The sequence below is a fragment of the Pan troglodytes genome, chromosome 7, assembly GCF_028858775.2.
Source record: "Pan troglodytes isolate AG18354 chromosome 7, NHGRI_mPanTro3-v2.0_pri, whole genome shotgun sequence".
In the NCBI taxonomy this organism is placed as follows: domain Eukaryota; kingdom Metazoa; phylum Chordata; class Mammalia; order Primates; family Hominidae; genus Pan; species Pan troglodytes.
In genome coordinates, this window is record NC_072405.2 from 122,931,123 (window position 1) to 122,954,338 (window position 23,216).

Genomic DNA, 23,216 nt, shown 5'->3' on the forward strand with positions numbered 1-23,216 from the left:
GTCTCTTTAGAGAAGAATGGTATATCACTTTGGCAGCTGTGTTGAGAATAGAACTGAATAAAAGCAGAGACAGAAGCAGTGAGAGCAGTTAGGGGGCTACGGATTAATTAAAGCCAGAGACAAAGGTTGCTGGGACCAAGATGTCAGCAGTGGAGGTAGTAAGAAATATTTGGGTTTTGAATGATTTCAAAGGAAGAGCTAGCCAGTTTTTCTGATGCATTATCTATGGTTATGACAGAAAGAAAGGAGTCAGGAAAGATTTGATAAAGACCGAAGAATTTTGGCCTGAATGACTGAAATAATAGAGTTGCTATTAATAATGGAGAAAGAGAGTGACAATATCAGGTTTAGAGTGACGTGGGGAGACATATCAGTTTCAGACAGGGTAAGTTTGAGATGCCTATTAAACACTTAAGTGCAGATGTGGAGTAGGAAGTTGAACATATAAGTCTACATTTCAGGGCAGAGAACCAGGCTAGAGATGTAAATTTGAGAGACAGCGGCATGTAGATATTGTTTACAGTTAGAGACTGATTGAAAAATCACCAATGAAATGAATGCAATAGAGAGCAGAACATATCCAAAATGTAGCTCTGGGACATGCACTTAAACAGATCACAGAGAGGAGAAGAAACCAGGAAAGGAGACTAAAATGAGCCTGAGTAGCATATTTAATAAAATAAAATGTAATAACATATATAATTTTTAGACTTGTCTAACTTATTTTTCCATTAACAGTTAAATAATTGTATAACTTTAAATTATTGAGGAAAATTTGATTTTAAAACAAAAATGGTATGAATTTCAGATTCTATAACAAAATAATGAATACATTAATGCATCTTTCATTTTTGGTCTGCAATAAAATCCTTTTCAACTTTCAATCTACATGAGTATAGTTCAGTAGCATTTTATTTTAAAGGCATTCACTAATGAATAATAAATCTTTATATTCAGGAACTGTTTCCTTCTGTGGCTGCAACAGAAGAGAATTAATTTATGTCCAACTGTCTTGCTTTTTAAAACAGAAAACTCTAGATGACTTAGTCCTCACTGCTTGACACTTAGAAAGATAACTTTCTTGTTTTATACTACATCTCATGGCCTGGTATCCCTTTCAAGTTCTTTTGGGATTCATTGGCTGGCTTATTACTGGCAAATTCAGAAGCGGGCATTATAAAGTAGAAATGTAACTCAGAGAGTAGCTGAGAATATATGTCAAAAACTTGCTGTCTCTCTTCTCGTTGTTTTCAAAATCAGTACATAATTTATTATAACAAGGTGAAGAATTTATTCACCAAGCTTCCAAGGAGACAGAATGTCAATCGAAAACCATCAGAATGGAATTAATGAATCTTTCTTGGGTGCAGAGTACAGTGGAGTGGATTTTCTGGTAACTTGAGGATTATGTGTGACAGAGGGACTGAATTCATGTGAACAAAGACATGGGCCCTGGAAAGGAAAATAGAAAGGGAGAGAAGAAGAGCTTAGTGATGGGAGGACTGTGTGTGTGTATGCATGGGGGAAGACAGGGAAATAAATGATAATGATGATGGTAGTGATGATTTTTACAAGCTATCTTGAATGGTGGGTGAGAAGGGGGAAAAGATGGCCTAGAAAGGTATTTGAGAAGCCTTCTGTTTACTTCATTGTATAAAACACTTGCATCCTAACTCAAAAAAAAAAAAATCAAAGTAAAAATCTCTGTTATTTATCAATGCTTCTTAAATAACTTTGGTCTAGTTCCTGAGTCTGACTGAAATGAAATCATACTAGATAACTGAGCCACATTAGGAGCTAAATTATTAGCAAAATTGTACTGTCTCATGGTAAAAATAGGATAAGACATGAGCAGAATATCAATGCAAAGCCAAAAGGATACTGCAGAGAGTACTTTGAATTTGAAATGATCATTTGGGGGAGAATGCACAATTCAAGATATGATGTTCCAGCTAGACTCTAGGTGCTAGAGGATTGGACTTAAACAGTGTTACACAACTTCACAACAAAAAAGAGTAACTCAAGAAACTTTCTCCTGAAATAACTACTTTGCAAAATGATTCTTAAGGCCCTAAAGGATACCCAATTTCTTGAGACATTGGTGTGCTTTCTTAGAAGGAATAGAGGTTGCTGTCCAATATATGATTTCTGAACTGCTTCACTGGCCTAGCACAATGGATTGACTGTGGCTCTTTTCTAATGTCCATGAAGGTATTGTATAAGCTAATGGAAACATTGCTCTCAGTTGTCAATAATAAAATTTTTTGTATTATTTATATTGTTTTTAAGCAGATATTTATCTATAATTATGTCTGTATAAAAAGTGGGAAAATCCACCTGTCCATTGGGAGGGTAGCCTGCTTCCTTTAGCCCATCTAATTCATTTCTGTTACTTCCTTGCTCCTGTTAAGCATTTGAGATTATGATTCCTGATCTGTGGCATTGGGCATTAGGTGCTATCTGTAGACTCAGATTCACCAAAACTACCATCCAGTCTAGTGGCAGTTGGCTTCACCAACCTAGAGGACATAAATATCTAGATGAAGTTGAGTTGAGTAAAAATTTTGGAAAGACATTTTCTGCCTGTGTGTTAAACTCACAGAACAAGTTAAAAGCAAGACATCCACTAGGAAGAAGTATTAAAAGATTGGATAATCAAAAGTACCTGCAACAAGATGATGGCAGAATTACCTATAGCTAATTTACCAAATAATCACAGACACTCTCCTTTACAAACTGATCTCAAGAATCTGGTAAAGCAAATCAGAGCTGAGAAAAATAAGTTAATTATGGCTATATTTAAGAAAGAAAGCCAAGTAATGATGCTCAGATCATTTGAGGTAGAAACAACGAGGCAGATACCTTTTGGCAGACAATGAAGCGGGCAGATAGTCTCAAGCTCTTGGAGTTGGCCCCTGGATGGGCAGATTTAGGTGGGCAGAGATAAGTGGGTTTCCCAAATCCCAATAAGAAAATCCCTTTGAGGAGTAAAATATTACCCTTAAAGTTTGCCTTCTGTATAGCAGTACTGGTCACAAGGAAAATTCCAGTGACAAGAAATTCTGTGGTATTTTACTGGTTGATTACTGGATTCTGGAATTTTGGGGGTCAAGGATGGTTCCAGTTTGCATTGCCTGGTACAGTAAAGGAAATTCAGTTGCCTGATGTTCCCTTGAAAAAAAGAATTAGGTGAAGGTACTATCTTAGCTAGGTGCGGTGGCTCACGCCTGTAATCCCAGCACTTTGGAAGGCCGAGGCAGGTGGATCTTCTGAGGTTGGGAGTTCAAGACCAATCCTGGCCAACATGGTGAAACCCCATCTCTACTAAAAACATAAAAATTAGCTGAGCATGGTGGCGCGCATCTGTAATCCCAGCTACTCGGGAAGCTGAGGCAGGAGGATTGCTTGAACCTGAGAGGTGGAGGTTCCAGTGAACCAAGATTGTTCCACTGCACTACAGCCTGGGAGACAGAGTGAGACTCAATCTCAAAAAAAGGAAAAAAAAATGGAATGTCTTACTCATATTTCAGGAGACACACATACACATGCTTAAGTGGAGAAATAAAATTGAAATGCTATTATGTTGTGTCTCATTTCCAAATTTCCTTGCATTTAGGCTGGTAGAAAGAACTTTGAAGGTTATGATACAGATGAGCTGGACGATGTCCTCAGAGGCCCCTGAAACTCTGATAATACTACAATAAAGAAAAAGGTACATTTAGGGTATGAAAAGAAGGAATTCCAAGAAGGCAGATTCTTGTGAGAAAACTGTACTTAAAGAGGGATGAACTTAGTGAGGAGGCTCACAAGATATCCAAAAAGGGCCTGGACTGTGCAGAATAGTAAAATAAAGGAACGTGAGGGAAGCTGTGTTGTGAAGGGAGGACAGCAGTTTAAGCAGCTGCTATGAGTGGGACACTGATGAAGACAGAGGAAGAGGATTTTTAGAAAGCTTTCTGGGTGATACATTGTGAAAATCCCTGGGTCAGCTCATTAAAGGAGATCTACAACAATCATCTACACAGTTCTTCAGGGCTTTAGGCTGTTTCTTTGAAGAAGATACCATGAAAAGACTGGCCCTAGGTAGAGCCAGGTATATTCAGGCTAATGTCTCAGTGTCAGTGAAGGAGTCATTGGCTGCCATAAAAACAAGTTAGGATGACAGTTTGTGGAATTCAGTGTGACATAACTACAATGCTGATTACAATAACGTATTTTGTTTTCCATTAGCAGAACTGAAAGCTCATAAGGCCTTAAAAGGCAACTAATCTTTCTTCTTTATGGTGATAATTGGATCAACCTATTCTAGAGAAATGACTTCAAATTTTCAGAAAGCCCCAATCTATCCTTAGTTAATGCATCAGCATTGAACTTCAGGTCAGTGAATAAAATGTATAACCAAATTATGTTAAACAATTGTATTTAAGTTATCGGAAATGTGGGATCATAAAACTGCAACACATTATGATATTTCTCCCTTTTGGTCTGACAATCCTTATTCAAGGACTATGGCATGTGAAAGTTTCTTTAACTATTCTCAAAGATTTCCCAAAGTTTTAGGGACTGATTGTTTCCTCAGTTTGAGGACTGATTGACACTGGTGGATCACAAATTTGCCAATATGCCTAAACTGTTAGACACTTATGATAGAGAGGAGTTGCAGATGGTGGTAATCTTTAAGTGGATTGAGGTTCTGAGTTTTCGAACAAAAACATTTTATACTGATTTCCATTGTTCTGTAAGTTCTGATTAAAACAAAATGTTCTACCTTCTAATTTTAATACACAACAATCCATATACATATATAACTTTTAACAATGAATTTGATTTTGAAGAAAATAAAATAGAAGTAGAAATTTAGTTGTATTAACCAGAAAATACCAACATGTACCTTTAAAAAGTTATTCTATTTGAAATGTTTAATATGAAGATAATTTAAAAGTTTCAGCGAAAATGTTAAGCATGTTAACGTTTGTTAACATTTGTAAATGTTGGAGGCTGCGATAGTGCCCCAAAGATGAACAATAATAAATAATAAGAAAAATTTTATCTGTAAAAATATAGACTGTCTACAGAAAAAAGAAGACAGGAGGAGTAGCCTCCCAACCATAGTTCTCTATGTAAGTGGGAGTGGCTCTGGAAGTTTCAGGAATGGTGGGGGGATGGGGAAGTTTTTTTTTTTTTTTTTTAAATTAGGAAAAATAAAAATAAGCTGAGGCATCAGTTAGTCTCAGGCTTTAATTGTTAGTACCTAAGGAGAATTCAGGCAAAACGAAAGGAAATCAATATAAACCTTAATTAGAGGCTAAGAAATCAAACCTACCAGAGTTAGTTATAGAGTTGACAGCAGTCTGCTTTGTTGGGTGGAAACTGGCTCAGAGGTGGTTTGGGATAGAGTAGTAACCTGGCAAGGGCCACCCTAAGATTGCTTCTGGCCCACTCCAGTTCTGCCTTCCTTGGCTCCAACCTCATCCTTAGTGATGTTTCCACCTTGCTATTGGGTCCACAAACAGGCAGGTGTGCCAACTGTGTGTCATTTCACTCACACATAGAGAAAAACAATTCTTGTCCATCAGAAACTTCATAAGGGTTCTCTTAGGGATGTGTGGAGGGCTTATTGGCCTTTGTCAAGTTAGAGTTCTGAATATTTTATCTTACTTAATTTTAAAAGTTAAATACCATTTGTTTTTCACAGATAGTAGAAAATCTCCCTGAAATTGCTCTAAATAAGTAGTGATTCATTAAATTACTGATTGACATTACTAATTACTTTTACCTCCACCATGAAGCTAGGCACCAAGCAACCCCAAAACCAATGCCCAAGTTAGGCAAACGAGGATCCAACAAAATTCAAAATTACCTAGAAGTGGTCTCTGTATGTGTCGACTGAGATTTAAAACAAATTTCAGTGCAGGGGAGGGTGAGGCTCAGATAATGTCATTTCCCAGCTGCAATGGCTCCTGTTTAGCCACAGGGTAACTTTGGAGCTACTTAGCATTATTTAAAAAGGGTCTGATGCTCTGGACTTCTCTAGTCATTCATCAGATCCAACTCACTGTGTCCTCCCCTGCAGTCACACTGAACTGGCTCTATTCCTTTTGCCTGAAACACACTTTTCTCCCATTTCCTACTGTTGCTTCAAATACTAATGTGTGGCCGTAGGGCGTGGTGGCTCGTGCCTGTAATCCCAGCACTTTGGGAGGCCGAGGCAGGCGGATGACCTGAGGTCAGGAGTTCAAGACCAGCCTGGCCAACATGGTGAAACCCAGTTTCTACTAAGAATACAAAAAAAATTAGATGGGTGTGGTGATGTGCACCTATAGTCCCAGCTACTCAGGAGGCTGAGGCACAAGAATCTCTTGAACCCGGGCGGCGGAGGTTGCAGTCAGCAGAAATGGTGCCACTGCTCTCCAGCCTGGGTGACAAAAGCAAAACTCCATCTCAAAACAAACAAACAAACAAACAAAAATGCTAATGTAGATTTTTCTTACTGGTTCCCCAAAGCCGGATCAAAAACTATGTTAAAAGAATGAATGGGCTCCGGCAAAAAGAATGGTGGAAAAACTAAGTATTACTATCCATATTATCCATTTTCCCTTTTTACTTTAGTCCATTATTGTGTAACTCCACTATGTTTTTAAAATACCATCATAGTCATAATTATTGACAGAGTAGCCCCTGCTGAACCCATACTATTTGAAGTTTGAAAAAGAACACTAAAGTCATCTAGTTCTGCCCGCCTGATATTACTAATGAGAAAGCAGTTAGTAGTAAAAAGAAGGAAAGCATTAATTGAAGGGGCCACTAGGAAAACATAATTACATGGTCTGGGATTACTTCATTATGAGACATTATGAAAATGTTCAATCCAATGAAAGTCATCAATATATAGGTAATGCTTCAATTAAATTTGTTGTACTTTGGAAAATTACATATTAAATCTTCTCAATTTATCAGCTAGTCAGTTTGGAGACAGGTAAGAGGAAAAACTTGGAAAATAAGAAAAAGAAACTGCTTTTAAAATAATCAATTATTATATGACAATCTACTAAAGGTGTTATACAGTTATAGTTCATCTATTTCTTAGTAAAAGTTCATTTGTATATTTTTTTCCTTTTTCTTTTTTTTTTTTTTAAGACAGAGTCTTGCTCTATCACCAGGCTGGAGTGCAGTGGCGCGATCTCGGCTCACTGCAACCTCTGCCTCCCAGGTTCAAGCGATTCCCCTGCCTCAGCCTCCTGAGTAGCTGGGACTACAGGCATGTGCCACCACACCCGGCTAGTTTTTTTTCTTATTAATATTATTATTTATTTTAGTAGAGACGGGGTTTCATCATGTTGGCCAGAATGGTCTCAATCTCCTGATCTCGTGATCCGCCCGCCTTGGCCTCCTAAAATGCTGGGGTTACAGGCGTGAGCCACCGTGCCCAGCCCATTTATATCTTTATAATAAAATAGATATGTATTATTAGATACTATAGTGGAAGGAGAAATTAAAATTTAGAATGTTAATTCCTTCTGTGGCAAATCTAAATAAAGGCCCCTCATTTCAGTAGATTCTAAATTTATATACTATGTAATTGATGTTTTACTTTTAATTATGATCATCCTTCCTTCTTACCAACATAATCTGAGATTTTATATGAGTGTATATATACAAAAATAGGCCAAGAGCAGTGGCTCATGCCTGTAATCCCAGCACTTTGGGAGGCCGAGGCAGACAGATCACTTGATATCAAGAGTTTGAGACCAGCCTGGCCAACATGGAAAAACCGTGTCTCTACTAAAAATACAAAAAATTAGCTGGGCACGGAGGCATGCACCTGTAATCCCAGCTACTAGGGAGGCTGAGGCAGGAGAATTGCTGGAACCTGGGAGGCAGAGGTTGCAGTGAGTTGAGATTGCACCATTGCACTCCAGTCTGGGCAACAGAGTGAGAATCGGTTTAAAAATAATTCCAAAGATCATACATATATATCACACACACACACACATATATATGCCTTGAACCTTGTTGACTATATTTAATTGGAAAAATAAAAACTGAAAAAAATTAGCAAATGATGCCTTCAGAAATCATATATTTTAAATAAATGGGTGTTTTAGCTTAAATGTATTTATTATAATTGATCATTATTAACATATTTTTGAAAATTAGTGTGTACCATGAATAGATAACATACCGAGAAAAAATGAATGGAAACTATAAAGTGTATTAAACTATAACTAGGAAGTATACTATAGAGAGTTTACACATGTGACCAATATTTACCATTCATTAATCTTTATCTTTTAATAAGAGCTTTTTTTTAAAAGGAAGCTTCTAAAAGGTTTCTAAAAATTTGTTTTAACATGAAAAATTAAAAGTGTAATTTCCTTAACAAGATATGTTTAATATAGAATATCAAGAAATGTTTTAAGATAATGATTATGACAGTCCTGGTAGGATAATGTGTTTCTTGTTGTGGTTTCTTGTACATAATGATGATGAGGTTCTATTTCTCACTCACTACTACACTTACCTCCACATTTTGGAATCGGTCCACTCCACATTACTTTTCCATCCATAAGAATACATGTAATTGTTTCTGTTCCCTGGGTTTTAATAAATCCTTCTTCACAAATAACTGAAATTGAACTTCCTAATTGAAAGTTGTCCCCAAACCGCCGTGCATTGATTGGTATTCCAGGATCAGGGCATTCATTATGTCCAAATGCTTTAGAATAATATGCAAAGAAAAATACACAAACAAACAACATTAGCCAGAGAGAGATCCTTCTATATTTTGGAAAAGAGAGAGAGAGAAAGAGATATTTTAAAACTTGTGTTTATTTCTACACAAGTTTTTATTTATTTACTTTAAATTTGGAGGTTCTCCTCTGACCTTACCTGTTTGCCTGTGATGTGCAATAAATGTGAATGTTTTAAAATGTGAATTACACTCTAAAATTATAAAATTTCAAAACAGAATTATTTCTGCTTATTTCTGGAGACCATGAGACTAGCTAAGATTATGCAAATATTTCCAGTATAAGCTGGTCAGAATTTCAATTAATTAAAATGCAAAGCAATTGACTATATTCCTTTGGAAACTTTTATTTATTTTTCTCTATTTCCAACTGGAAATAGAGAGAGTGAGTCTCATCTTGAGAATTAAAGTGAAATGTCTCAATCTAGTATGAAACTGTTACAACTTTTTAAATAATTTTCCATGACATTTATTTTCTGCCATCTGGGAAAAAGGAAGAGAGTTAATTCTTTTGCAATTACCATGTTCTAAGCATTGTGATATGTTATTATCTCATTTAATATTTAGAATAGCTGATGAGGAAAGTATTGCCATCTATTCAAAAGAGTAATGTTAGACTCAGGAAAAGTTAAGTAACTTGCCTAATGTCATAGAAATAGGGCTTCATAGGATTGAGATGTATACCCTGGACCGGCTTTTAATTTCTTCTCAACAACCTATTGTATCTTGCATTATTTGTCTCATGTATCTCAGGAGAACAGGAGTTCTTGAGCTCAGGGCCACTATCTTATTCTACCTTGTTTCTCTCACAGTTTATATTTAGCCAAGTTACAGCAAATAGCAGGAGTATAATAAAAATGGGTTTATTTGAATTTTTCATAGATTATAGATTACATGAACAATCCAAATTTTTCTCTGTATTCATCTGAGTGACCAATTGTGTATTATAAAATTTTAATGTATTACAATATAAATGGAAGAATATTTAAAGAGGCAAGGTCTACATGTGTAAAATATATTTTATGAGATGCTTATAACTTATTATTATATTCATACTGCATTAGTACATGCAGTTATTTTAAATTTTCTCACTAATCATCACTTTGATGCTGGTTATAAATTGTATAATTTTACTATCTGTTCTCCTTATTTTAAATGAAACAGTGCAAAAGAATATTAAGGTACGTTTTAGAATACGTAAAATATGTTTTATATGTACACATATTTCTAATTATTATTTTATTTTGTAATTTTAAAAACTCAATTTTGATTAAGCAGTGTAACTCTAATATAGAGTACCTGGTAGATATTTTTTCAGAAAAAAATGAATCTCATTAGTAAGCATTAAATAAAATAATTTGCACATTATCAATTAAATTATTTACTATAGAACAGAACCAGGAAAAGGGAGACCTATTTCCATAATACCCTGAAAAACTATCAACATTAAAGTTAAAAATATTATGCATTTAAGACAAAATAAAAATTGTAGATAGATAGATGCATATACATGTCTATCTTTAGACATGTACATGAAATATTTTTTAAAAATTCTCAAAGCAGTCATTTTATATAAGTTTCTATGACACATGTCACCGCTAATTTAACTTTAATAATATGCAATTACATGTTTACAATTTACAGCGACACTATTCACCACTAGTATCACTTTGAAAATACAACTACACTTTGTCTGCCAAAGCTTAACATTGAATAGGTGAGGGTGGGAGTGAAGTGTGAAATTCTTTTTATAAAGCAACAGGAAGAGCTGGAAACTAAATCCTTTTATTATGTGACACTTAAATATTAACTCATCCAATTGGTCAATATCTGACACAGTGTAAAAGCTTCAAGGAAAAGCAATAAAAATTACTAGTATTCTATGGCTTCAGGTATATTTGCAAACAGAAGCATTAGTATGTAAATGTTATTAATCCACTAAGGTTTTTTTCTTTTTTATGTGATTCATCTTTTTTCTATGATTATAAACATTTTTGCAGATAAATAATATTTAACATCTCACACAACAACATAAGATGTCAAGATAATTGTTCAAAAACCAACTAAACAATAATGGCTAATGTTTATTAAGCTTTTACTAAGTAATATGTACTCTGTGCTAAATTATTCACATGCATCACCTAATTTATTCTTTATAGCAATCCATTGTGGTTTCACTAATGTGAGTACTGTGGCTCAGTTATAAAACCTAAAACAAGGCTAAGATCCAAAGTTAATTATTTCCTTTTCTATGATGCTACTGTAGCCATGTGATTTTTTCTTTGGAATTTTAATTCTATGCCATGATTAGTTGTTTAATATATATTGGTGCATGAATATCTTTAAGGGAAACTCTATTTCTCTTTTATGTTGCATACAAATAACAAAGTATGTGATCAATAATAGGTTTGGGTTTATGCTAAGATATAAATATGTTGGCTGATATAACAATTATAAATATATTGGCTTACATAATAACAATATTTGAAACATATTTCCTTGATATTGGGCCTCTCACAAAAAAGGAAATGTATTAATATAATAGAGAGTAAAATGTGATTGGAAATGAAGGAAGAAATGACCATCCTTGGCACAATGAGATTTACAGCTTTTACAAATTTTCTTAACTAGGAAACAAGAGACCAATATACGTGATCACTTTTCAACTCAAATTTATAGAAATATATTATATGGGAAAAAAACAGAAACAGAAACTTACTGTTGTAAGTGATGTTAAAGCCACGTCCTGACATTGAGTGGTCAGCCTGAAATTCCAATCGCAGTATGTGACTATTACTAGTAAGATGGGAAGGCACCTCAGCCCCAGTAAAGGTTCCAAGAATTGGGGATTCTGGAGAGTCACCATCTTTAACAGCAAGGAAATCAAACTGGGATTCCAGGTCAAAGTCATTGAAAGAAAGATGTATCCGGCTTCCTGGATCAGAGATTATCGTCCAGATGCAATTTAAATTATTTCCATACCCTTCTGGGTAATCAGGAGAAAGAACTGTTCCCATTGGTGCAGTAAAGTTAGACAGGCAGGGAACTGGTGAAACAGGAAGATTATGAAATACAATAAATATTCAAAAATAATATTTCATCTTATTTTGTCATATTCTACAATTATGATAATCAATTAGCAGTATAATAAGATAATATTAAATTATGTAAATTATAAAACAGAACAAAACGGTTACCATTTTTACATATTGAAAAAGGCAACTAGTACTTTGGATAAACTTAAGGCTCTACCCTTAAATAATGCACAAAAATGTAATTGGAATAATAGCAATTTTTTGACACATATCTTGTTTATGTTAGACTGTATAAAGTGTTCATTTCAGTGTTTAAAAAGTGAAAAAATATATAGAAGTTCCCATAGAAAGCAATAAGGTTCTTGAAATGATTGAAGACAAAAAATATTATGTGGATATTAACAGAACAAGAATCCGGTAGCTCAGAAAACACTCAAGGTGATGGTTATCAATGTGTGAGTTCCATTTCTATGGTGGCAATGGATGCTCTGATAGTTTACTACACAAATAAGGAGATAAACTAACTTCTATAACAGCCATTAGTGGCTAAAACCTGAAGAACAGCTAAATGAGAGCTCTTGCATCACACTAAAATGAAGTCTTTCTCCTCCAGTTTTTTTAACTTTTAAAAACATGTGATTTGAAAGTTCACATAGAACATTTAGAAAGCAGAGGAAAAATAAAGAAACAGAAAAGAAAATGACATACTACTCAAAGGAAATCAAAGTTTAAGTATTGATATATTATCTTCCAAAGATTTCATTACATTTTTTTTTTTTTTTCTGAGACGGAGTCTCATTTTGTTGCCCAGGCTGGAGTGCAGTGGCACCATCTAGGCTCACTGCAACCTCCACCTTCCGGGTTCAAGAGATTCTCCCACTTCAGCTTCCGGAGTAGCTGGGAATACAGGCACGCCCACCACGCCCAGCTAATTTTTGTATTTTTAGTAGAGATGGGGTTTCGCCATATTGGTCAAGCTGATCTCGAACGCCTGACCTCAAGTGATCCACCTGCCTCGGCCTCCGAAAGTAATGGGATTACAGGCGTGAGCTACCGTGCCCGGCCTTTTATTACATATTTTTTAAAAAATTGAATTCCCTACATTTTGTACTAAATTATGTTTTCCTTATATTTAATATGTGAGTTTTTCAAGTCAAGTTTTTAAGCAAAATTTATACTTATTAGTTAAAACTCTCCTCCATTAATTTATATGGATATATAAACATTAATTGAACTGTTCTTCTAGTGTTTGACATTTAAAATTGTATTTTAAAATTTTTGCAATATAAATAACACTGACTCTATTCTTGAAGAAAGCTTTTTTTGTTCATTATTTCCTTGGTATACATTTTCAAAAAAAGCACTTAGTATGACAAAGGATATGAATTTAAGCCTCAAAACATTTTGCTAAATTTCTGATTTAAAGTTATTTTGATGTTATTGAAAAATAACAGAAATATCAGAGAATACAACACCCGTACCAGTATAAAATATTGTGATTATTTTCCTTCTCCTCCATTGATAAGAAAAATGATAACTCATTGTCTTAACTCACATTTCTTTGACTACTAGAGAAGTTGAAGATTTCTTACTTTTGTTAGACATTTTCATTTTCTTTTAAAAAATTATCTGCTCATAAACTAATCATTTAAGTTTATGATCTCTTAGTTTATAATATGCATAAAACTTTCTCATTATTTTGTAATTTTAGTATTTTGGCATAAATTATTTGTTTTAATTTGAATATTAAAATAATTGTTTGCATTTCTTACAATCTTTTAGCGTCATATGTTTTATTAACATTCAGACATTATACCAATATCTATTTATCTACACAAATATAAAACCATAGGTATAGCTGCATCGACCAACAGATGTATCTCTCTTTATAACTTTTATCATTTTATCATTCAAAAATATTTTGTACTTTGAATCTATTTATTTTCTGCATAATTTTATGAGTTGAAATTTATGAGTTGAACTAAAGCTTGCAAACTGACAGTCATTGGATTGAATTCAGATTGCAGATGTGTTTGGCTTGATTTTTTTTTCTTCTGCCCCCATAAAAATTTGAAATCACATTGAAAAATCATCATATTTCATATTTAAGGGGAAAACATCTTTTATTCTAGCTTATCTTGAAAAGTTAAGGCACCCCAGTTTCCTACCACTTCCAAAATGGGTGCACACATACTTACTCCTAATCCCTCTTCACACTGTTTCCTGCCTGCATCCTGGAATAATTTGATCCTATAACTCCTGATCTAAATTAAGGGTCGGAAATCTTTTTCTGAAAAGGAGTAGGTAATAAATGCTTTGGCTTTGCAAACCATACGATCTCCTTTGCAACTATTTAATTCTGCAATTGTAGCTGGAAGGCAGCCATGCACAATCAGTAAATGAAAGTGTTTGGTTATGTTCCAATAAAACTTTGCTTAAAAATACATGGAAAGGAGGATGGATTTGGCCCACAATCTGTTTGCCATCTCCTGATCTAAATGATCCCCACTTGGAGCAAGAGCTAACCAAAGACACACTTTAATGGCCCTTATCAGATAGATAGATGCTTATATCATACTTTAAATTCTTAATTATATAAGATGCAGTTTTTATGTAACTTCCCTTCACAATTTGTTAGTACCACACTCATAACTTAAGATGATACTTAAGCATCCACAGAAGCACTTTGCTTTTACAAAATTCTTGTATCTACTCCTGCCTGTTTTATTACTTAGCTATATGTCAATACAATACGTCAAGTTCCCAGAAAAACTATGTTAGAATTTTGACTAAAATTGCAAAGCAATTTCTGTATAACTCATGTATTTGACCTAGTGATTTATCATTCAGGAACATGGCTTCTATCTGTATTTCGTTCTCATAAAATTTTATTTTCTTGTAAGTTTTATAATTTTTTGTATGAGTTATTTGAAATATGTGAGGATTATTTATTTGTATTTTATAATTGTATTTTCCGAATGTATTCTCTTTTAAATGTATTTCCAAGTTAGTTATTACTGGTATATAAAACATTATTAATCGCTACATTTTTATCATATATCAGGATATCAGACCTAATTTTAAAATAGTAAAAAATGTTTTCTAGTATTCAAGAATGTTTTAAAAATTGGTTTTAGTCAGCAAAATTTTCAGTATTTTCACTAAATGCCTTTTGGAATCTGTTAAAATGCTCTTAAAATATTTTTATTTTTGATGTGATGTATTACACTAATGGATTCTCCAGTATTAAGCCAACGTTGTCCTCCTAGAAGAACACCTAGAATTAAAAATTGTCAACAAAAGTATTTTGAAGTATTACTAAGCTTTAGTAAATCGAATCGGATCCTCCTAATATATTTTCTTCTCTTACAAGAACTTCACCAAGTAATCTTGGTTAAAGATAAGAACTAAAACAAAAGGGGACTGTGAAGGGGACGTATGCACTTTTCCTCTTCTAGACTTCCTGAAGAGGAAACACAATATATTGTTATTAGGGAAATTTCTGCCAGATTCTAAAAATATCCACTTCATTTTAATGTACTGAAGACAGCATTTAATTGAGCACACCAAGTGCGTGAATAGGCAATACAAATTATACTTTTGCTGTAGTTAAACTGCAATATCTTAATGTATTTGAATACATTATTTTAATCCAAGCATATTGTATATCATTAATGTTAATGAATTGTATTCTATGCAATATAAAAAAATGGCACCTCATGCATTAGTGTTAACATCTACAAGCAAAAATAAGTTAGTGCATTATACATACAATATAAGCTTTAAATATTTTAATGTTTTTGATTGCAAATAAACATATACTATCTTATTAAAATAAATGAGTCTATTAGAATTCATTCAGATGTATAATTTCCATAAGAAGTATGCTATCTAGAAAGTATAAAATGTCATGAAATAAAATGTTATAAGAACACACGTAATATATATTTTGCCATTACCAAGTGAACTATGTTAACTTTATTTAAATCTGTAATAAAATTTATAATTTGGCATAAGCACACTTGTTAAAGATAGCATCACAAAGTGCTACTCACTCAAAAATAATTACACAGTTGCAGCTCTTTGCAATTAATTACAAAAGCAATTATATGCAAGGACAGGGTAACATATGCTATCTGGAAGCAAAGCATTTGGTACTCACAGATACAGATGGGTATGTTTGCAGACCATTGGTTATTCTCTTGACAAACAATGGATTTCTCTCCAATTAATTCAAACCCAAACTGGCATTCAAACCTTAAAACATCACGATTAGAAAATCCATCGCCTTCTCTAATTCCATATAAGGGTGTACCAGGATCACCACAACTTTCTTTCTCAATTTCTGGAAAAATAGAAGATAAAAGTCACCTTCCAAGGGTTGCAGGCATATGATACCCATAATACAAGTTAGGTAGATATATGCTCTTTGTTGTGGAGATATTTAAGAACAAAAAATAAATATATTCTCCAATCTTTTTTTTTGCCATTCTTACAGGCATGATAAAATGATCTTTAGAGAATAATTAGTATATTTCTTTCTTTTTATAGATGAAGAATCTGAGGTTATCAGAGCTAATGAGGTGCCAGAGGCCATGTACTTAACAGAAAAATTATGATAAGATCTCATATTTTCTCTCTGTACTACATATATACATAAATGTACACACACATAGACATAAATGTATATTTCCCTCAAATCCCAAAGACTTTTCTTATTCTTGTCATTTCTACAGGATACGGTAAATCCCTGAATCATGACCAGGACATGAGGGAACATTCTCTGTGTCTATACTCCTACAGAAATCAATGAATACCTCACACCTAGGATCTCTTCCACAATCTGGTACTAGTTGGTTGAATTATTTTCCCAACTAGACCCCTCCCCAACAACAAAAAAAAATCTTCTCAAAGGAAGCAATCAGTTTTGAATTCCAAATTACTCAGCTATGTTCCTTAATAAATGTTTCTTGGATGAGTGGAAAGAGATTGAAAAAAATATTTTAACACCATTAAAACAACCTTTGAGATGTATCCAAAGAAACTTCAAATATCTGGGATCATCACTGTTTAACTATGAATGTTAGCAGTAAATTATTGTGGTGGTTGACTTGCCTTAAAAGTCACATAAAATCTTAGTAATACAGTTGTCTTCAAACAAACAATAGTAAAAAAAAAAATACAAATTAAAAAAATGTAACTTTAAGATAAAGTTATAGTCTCTCCTGACACTCAAATATTGACACATTCCTACGTCCTCTGTTATCCACTAGCATCGACTTAATGTGTATCTTTCCAGTTCTTTTTTCAAGATGTATAATTCTACACAGACATATCTAATATTTAACATTATAGAAACCTAAAAATTATCTTCACAAAAACTATGCAGTATTGTTTCATGTACATCATACTTTAACTTTTATTATATTGTCAATATTATTTTCTTTCTCCTTTTTAACCAAACAATATGTTTTAGAGATACTATTGAACATCCTTGTATCCTTAGCAGAAATCATATATGCATTTAAACATTTCTTTAAAAAACTGGATTTGATTTTATATTTTCTTAGACTTTTTTATCTATCAGGGACATTGGTCTATAACTTTTTTCTTCTGCTCTTCATATCTAGTTTTAATATCAAGGGAAGATGTTAGTAATTTTCCACATTTTACTAGTCTTTAGGTTAATTTGTACAAGAAAAAAATTGGATTCTTGCATGGATGAGTTTGGTAGCCATCTGAGTACCATTTTTTTTCTTCTAAGGTTATTTTCCTATTTAAGTGTTTTATGTTGTTGTTTTTTCTTTTGCTTGTTTCTTGGAGAGGGTTTTGGACCAATATTGGCAACTTATAAACATTAGAGAAGTGACATTTTTCAAGGTTTGCTGGTAGTTTAGTTGTAACAGAATTGTTACAAGATTTTTTAATATCTCCTTTATAAATATGCCATAATTATTTCTGACTTCTAATGCTATTAGTGTTTACTTTCTGGTTTTCTTTCTTCATATTTACAAAAGGTTGTCAGATTTATTAGGTGGCTTAAAGAACCAGTGTTTGCTGTTGATAAATTGTTTGTTTGTTTGTTTGTTTGTTTGTTTGTTTTTCGAGACAGAGTCTCTTACTCTGTCACCCAGGCTGAAGTGCAGTGGCTTGATCTCGGCTCATTGTAACCTCTGCCTCCCAGGTTCAAGAGATTCTCCTGCCTCAGCCTCCTGGGTAGCTGGGACTATAGGTGCTCGTGCCACCATGCCCAACTAGTTTTTGTATTTTTAGTAGAGATGGGGTTTCACCGTGTTGTCCAGGCTGGTCTCAAACTCCTGACCTCAAATCATTCGCCCTCCTTGGTCTCCCAAAGTGCTGGAATTACAGGTGTGAGCCACTGCACCTCGCAAATTCTATTGTTTTTATTTTAATTTAAACATCTTTTCTTTTTATATTTTTGGATTCCATCTTCAGTTTTCTTTTGGATTATATTGCTATTCCTTTTTCTGTTTTCTTGAGTTGAAATCTTAGAACTTTTTTAGTGTATTTTCAGCCTTTCTTATTTATTAAAAAATAAAATAAATTTAGCTCCAATTTGATATGGAGAGATTTTATTGTTCACTTGTGAAAAGTTTGTAGTTTATGTTTTGGTTTACTTTGTAACTCATAAATAATTTCTGAGTGTTTTAAAATTTATGGGTTGATCTATCATTTTGTTGTTGCTTTCTAATGTTGTTTCTTTGGTATTCAGCAAATGTATATCGAGGTCTTGCAGTGGATAAATAAGTGAAATATATTCAGTTCAATTTGTTATATTAATCAAGTTGAAATTATTTATGCCTTCAATGTCTACTGGCTCCAACAACTTCTTGAAGAAGCCTGTTAAAGTTCCAAATGTGGATTTGACAACATTTTTTAATAGTTGAATCAAATTTATTTCACATACTTTAAAGCATCATTCAGTTAGTTAGTTTATACAACAAACAGTTGATCGTCTTATACACTAATTCCTCTTTATCTGCATTTTGCTTTCTGTGGTTTCAGTTACCTGAGATAATGTGGTCCAAAAATAGGTAAGTATAGTACAGTAAATTATTTTGAGAGAGACAGAGAGCACATTCACATAACTTTTATGACAGTATATTATTATAATTGTTCTATTTTATTTTTAGTGATTGTTATCAATCTCTTTCTGTGTCTAATTTACAAATTAATCTTTCTATCTATCTATCTATCTATCTATCTATCTATCTATCTATTGAGAGAAAATAACATAGCCTGTATAAAGTTCAGGACTATCTGTGGTTTAAAGCACCCATTGAGGCTATTGAATCATATCCTTATGAACAAGGGGGGACTACTGTATTTACATGTGTCAGATGCTGTTCCAGGTACCTAAGATACACCAATAAATAAACAGACAAGGATTTCTGCTCCATGAATGCATGTATTCCATTGGACGTTTGCAAACTATAAATAATAAACAAATAATGTCTTATTTTAGAATGTGATAGATAGTACAGAAAAAGAAAAGATTAAATAGAAAATAGTTGTGTTAAAGTGCTAGGTGATTGGGGGTGACACTATTGTTAGGTTCACAGTTTATTACTCTTATACCTTCTTCGAAAAATTGTTTCTGTTATTGAAAGAATAGGTCCTTCTTCATCTGAAAATGTCTTTATTTTGCCTTCACTGTTGAATAATAGGGGGTAAGGTATAAAATTTTAATTCAAAATTATTTGCCCTCAGCATTTAAAGATGTTTTCCTCTAGTCTATTATCCATCCACTATTCCTGATAAGAAATATGATATCAAATTGATTTTAATTCTTTCATAATTAATCTGCCCCTTCTCCATTCTTTTAAGAGCTAGGATTCCTTTTCAGACTTGCTGTTTTTAAATACACTCATTTTTAAATCTATTTTTTCTACTAGGTGCTCAATAGACTACTTCTGTCAAATACCTTGTAACTTTTTTTTCAGTTCTAGGAAATGGTTACCATTATTTCGTTTAAAATGTTGTTTATTATATGTCCTCATCTTTCTGAAACTTGTTCATATTGAATGTTGAAAATTAGGAATTTAGCCCTCATGTTGCTCAAACTTTCAACTTCTCATTTTTAGGGATTCTCTATTTTGCATTCTAGAAGAATTCAATAATTCCATATGTATATAATACACATATACACACACATTTATATATTTATATATTATAAATTTCAGTTTACTAATTCACTGTTTAGTTTTATTTAATTACAAATTACCTTAAATACTGAAAAATTATGTTGTCATTTCCTAAATATGTAATTACTTTAATGATTATTATTTCTTATTGTTTCATAGTCTTCTTTTTTTTCATAAACACAATTTCCCCCCTTAATTTTGTGAAGGTATCTACTCTAATTATTTTAAAATATTTTCTTATTGCTCTTTTAACTCTGTTTCCTTGGATTTAATGAGAAGTGTATTTAGAGAGTAGCAGAGTGAACTTTATTCTAATGCAGCATATTTGAAAATTTATACAGTGAATCACAATGGCTGTTATGCCTATGATGAAAAGGCACAGGAGGAAGTAGTTTAGGGGAGAACAAAACTTGTGTTTGAGCAAGAAAAAACAATGATAACAAACATTTATTTATATGTTTATTTACATTTATTTATCTTAGGAATACCCTACAGCCTCAAAACAATTGTAAATGTTCTCTTTCCATTCTTAGTCATTATTATATTTTTAAATACGCTTTCTATTATCTTGGGGTTAGTGTTGAGAGTGAGTGTTAATCTATTTGAAACTCTATTTTTTTCTTTGCTCCATTAATACAACATTCTTTAAAATTAAGAACATATTTTAAATTTAATGAAGCTGTAAATACTCTCTAACATAGACTGGAAACAATACACAGTAAGTAAAGTAAGCATGCACCTAGTATGTAACACTGCTTTTGGGTTTTTTTCCTATGCAGCAGTGATATGCTTAGGCTTTGTCTCTCCACCCAAATCTCATAAATTGAGATTTGTATAAAGTCTTAATCACCATGCTATTGTGGAGGACTTTTCATTCACTAGTTATTCATTTATAAAACCTTTACTTAGTTTCTAATATTTATAAAAAATAAAATAAGGATGGCCAAATAGGAACAGCTCCAGTCTACAGCTCCCAATGTGAGCGAAGCAGAAGATGGGTGATTTCTGCATTTCCAACTGAGGTACCAGGTTCATCTCACTGGGGCTTGTCGGACAGTGGGTGCAGGGCAGTGTGTGCAGCCCACCGAGTGTGAGCCGAAGCAGGGCAAGGCATCACCTCACTCAGGAAGCACAAGGGGTCAGGGATTTTCGTTTCCTAGCCAAAGGAAGCTGTGACAGACAGAACCTGGAAAATCGGGTCACTTCCACCCTAATACTGAGCTTTTCCAATGGTCTTAGCAAATGCTAAGTCTCTCCTGACACTCAAATACTGACACATTCCTAGCTCCTCTGTTATCCACTAGCACCAATTTAATGTGTATCTTTCCAGTTCTTTTTTCAAGATGTATAATTCCACACAGACATATCTAATATGTAACATTATAGAAACCTAAAAATTATCTTCACAAAAACTATGCAGTATTGTTTTATGTATATCATACTTTAACTTTTATTATACTGTCAATATTATTTTCTTTCTCCTTTTTAACCAAACAATATGTTTTAGAGATACTTTTGAACATCCTTGCAAGGCTGGTTCAACATATGCAAATCAATAAATGCAATCCAGCATATAAAGAGAACCAAAGACAAAAATCACATGATTATCTCAACAGATGCAGAAAAGGCCTTTGACAAAATTCAACAGCCCTTCATGCTAAAAACTCTCAATAAATTAGGTATTGATGGGACGTATCTAAAAATAATAAGAGCTTTCTATGAAAAACCCACAGCCAATATCATGCTGAATGGGCAAAAACTGAAAGTATTCCCTTTGAAAACAGGCACAAGACAGGGATGCCCTCTCTCACCACTCCTATTCAACATAGTGTTGGAAGTTCTGGCCAGGGCAATCAGGCAGGAGAAAGAAATAAAGGGTATTCAATTAGGAAAAAAGGAAGTCAAATTGTCCCTGTTTGCAGATGACATGATTGCACATTTAGAAAACCCCATCGTCTCAGCCCCAAATCTCCTTAAGCTGATAAGCAACTTCAGCAAAATCTCAGGACACAAAATCAATGTGCAAAAATCACAAGCATTCTTATACACCAATAACAGACAGAGAGCCAAATTGTGAGTGAACTCCCATTCACAATTGCTTCAAAGAGAATAAAATACCTAAGAATCCAACCTACAAGGGATGTGAAGGACCTCTTCAAGGAGAACTACAAACCACTGCTCAGCGAAACAAAAGAGGACACAAATGGAAGAACATTCCATGCTCATGGATATGAAGAATCAGTATCGTGAAAATGGCTATACTGCCCAAGGTAATTTATAGATTCAATGCCATCCTCATCAAGCTACCAATAACCTTTTTCACAGAATTTGAAAAAACTACTTTAAAGTTCATAAGGAACCAAAAAAGGGTCTGCATTGCCAATACAACCCTAAGCCAAAAGAACAAATCTGGAGGCATCATGCTACCTGACTTCGAACTATACTACAAGGCTACAGTAACCAAAACAGCATGGTACTGGTACCAAAACAGACACATAGACCAATGGAACAGAACAGAGCCCTCAGGAATAATACCACACATCCACAACCATCTGATCTTTGACAAACCTGAGAAAAACAAGCAATGGGGAAAGGATTCCCTATTTAATAAATGGTGCTGGGAAAACTGGCTAGCCATACATAGAAAGCTGAAACTGGATCCCTTCCTTACACCTTATACAAAAAGTAATTCAAGATGGATTGAAGACTTAAATGTTAGACCTAAAACCATAAAAACCCAAGAAGAAAACCTAGGCATTACCATTCAGGACATAGGCATGGGCAAGGACTTCATGTCTAAAACACCAAAAGCAATGGCAACAAAAGACAAAATTGAGAAATGGGATCTAATTAAACTAAAGAGCTTCTGCACAGCAAAAGAAACTACCATCAGAGTGAACAGGCAACCTACAGAATGGGAGAAAATTTTTGCAATATACTCATCTGACAAAGGGCTAATATCCAGAATCTACAAAGAACTCAAACAAATTTACAAGAAAAAAACAAACAACCCCATCACAAAGTGGGCAAAGGATATGAACAGACACTTCTCAAAAGAAGACATTTATGCAGCCAAAAGACACATGAAAAAAATGCTCATCATCACTGGCCATCAGAGAAATGCAAATCAAAACCACAATGAGATACTATCTCACACCAGTTAGAATGGCAATCATTCAAAAGTCAGGAAACAACAGGTGCTGGAGAGGATGTGGAGAAATAGGAACACTTTTACACTGTTGGTGGGACTGTAAACTAGTTCAACCA

At 33.6% G+C, this 23,216-nt stretch overlaps 1 protein-coding gene across 8 annotated transcripts in view; it reads right to left on the reverse strand.

Moving 5' to 3' along the window:
* The window catches only part of CSMD3 (CUB and Sushi multiple domains 3), a 1,209,558-nt gene that overhangs the window by 444,253 nt on the left and 742,089 nt on the right, over positions 1-23,216 (reverse strand). For all 8 annotated transcript variants that reach the window (XM_054656949.2, XM_016959787.4, XM_016959790.4 and 5 more), the window contains 3 exons: positions 15,947-16,129; positions 11,469-11,795; positions 8,522-8,716 (listed from right to left, as the gene is read on the reverse strand). In XM_054656949.2, coding sequence (XP_054512924.1) covers positions 8,522-8,716; positions 11,469-11,795; positions 15,947-16,129 — 705 coding nt within the window. The remainder of the gene's footprint in view (positions 1-8,521; positions 8,717-11,468; positions 11,796-15,946; positions 16,130-23,216) is intronic.